Below are 1,488 nucleotides of genomic sequence, written 5' to 3'. Positions count from 1 at the left end.
AGTTTGAGTGAATAGAAGCTGTCTTTAAGAAAACTAAAGAAATTGTTGAGTACTGTTTTACAGGTACTTCAGTTTTTTCCAATTGTTGAAAAAAAAAAAAAAATCCACATTTAAGAATTTCAAGTTTACTTGTTTGGTTTTAGAATAGTTTTAATATAAGAGAACTGTAGTAGGAAGGTGTTCTGTACTAAACTTGTAACATACTTGCAAGCTCTGCTTTTGAACACTTTGTAAAGATGTTAAAAAAAAGAAACATTGACCCTTTAATTGTCTTTTTTTTTTTTTTTTTTTCTTGAGTGCAGTATTTGTTTTTTTTGTTTTTTTTTTTTCTAAAATGTTGCTGGCGGGCAGTTGACGGGCATGCCTTAAGTAATGTTTTAAAATGAACACTGTTTTATAGAGCAAATAAAGTGTTCTAGTGTTGTGCCAAATCTGTTGTCTGTCTTTGCATTCTCAACTTAGAATTTTGAGTACAACTTGCTTGAGAAATTTAAGGCAATCAGTTTCCACACATTCGTCTAGTAAAATGAACAAGCCGACATGTTAGAAGAACTGTTTTGTTTAAGTTCTGCTTACAAATCTCAACTTAAATCTGTAAGTTACCTAAACTTTTGAATTTGAGTTACTTGTACTCAAGTTTTATGGTACCCTCTACAAATACACAAGTAAACTCTACAAAGTAGTAGAGAGTAGTATCAGCTAAAAAATTATGACCTAATTTACTTGAGAATTTTGAGGCAATCAGTTTCCACAGCTTTTCTAAGTAAAGTCAACTTATTACTTTTTACAGTGTATTAAATGAAGGTCTAAACATGAGGAAGACCAGTAAGGGAGAGCAGCCAAAGTCAGAGAAACATCCTCATTAAACATCCTAGTGAAAAATGCAAATCTCATTACTTAAACCAGTGATTTAGTGCTGTCATATCAGGGTGGAGGAGTCTGGCTGGGGGAAAAAAGCATTGCCCTTTCATGAAAAATGGAGAGCTGTCGGAAACGGCGAGGGCGAGCAAGCAGTGCTGCGGGGTTGCTGGTGTGCAGCGCAGGGAGGAAGCGGCACTCAGAGCCGCAGGGGAAAGGCTGCATCTGGTCGCTAATGAGCCGCTCACAGGCAGCGACGTTCTCATCAGCTCTGTTTGTTTTCACAGGCCTCTCTGTGTCCACTCCACAATTGTTTTGTTTGGTAGGCCTTACTACCGTCGTTCTCAGGCTCTCGGCCCTTATTTATCAAGTGACTGCCCTGTTTTGTTTTTTCTTTGCCTCTAGTTCATGGGGCTAAATATAATCTGTCCTTCCTTCTCGCCCAGTCGCTTGCATCGTGACAGACAGAGGTTCTCAGCTACATCGGTAAGGAGAGATAGATTGGGGGTGTTTCCCATTGCTTTAACCTTCTCTGGCGGTGGTCCAATGAATGCAATATGAACAGGATGTAGTACAAACATTCACTAAAATACATGTGTGTGGAAAAGGTGCAGTGTTTTTTAGAATAGG

General features: G+C 38.3%; 1 protein-coding gene across 3 annotated transcripts in view; it reads left to right on the top strand.

Annotated features, from left to right (window-relative positions):
* The window catches only part of LOC113075686 (uncharacterized), a 3,263-nt gene extending 3,151 nt beyond the window's left edge, over nt 1-112 (top strand). For all 3 annotated transcript variants that reach the window (XM_026248369.1, XM_026248370.1, XM_026248368.1), the window contains exon 5: nt 1-112. This exon is cut by the window's left edge and continues 345 nt beyond it. In XM_026248369.1, coding sequence (XP_026104154.1) covers nt 1-15 — 15 coding nt within the window. In that variant the 3' untranslated portion in view covers nt 16-112.
* The last annotated feature ends 1,376 nt before the right edge of the window (nt 113-1,488 follow it).

The sequence above is a fragment of the Carassius auratus genome, unplaced genomic scaffold (assembly GCF_003368295.1).
Source record: "Carassius auratus strain Wakin unplaced genomic scaffold, ASM336829v1 scaf_tig00017470, whole genome shotgun sequence".
Lineage (NCBI taxonomy): Eukaryota > Metazoa > Chordata > Actinopteri > Cypriniformes > Cyprinidae > Carassius > Carassius auratus.
The sequence above is the reverse complement of the archived record's forward strand: the minus strand, read 5'-3'. Positions and strand labels throughout refer to the sequence as shown.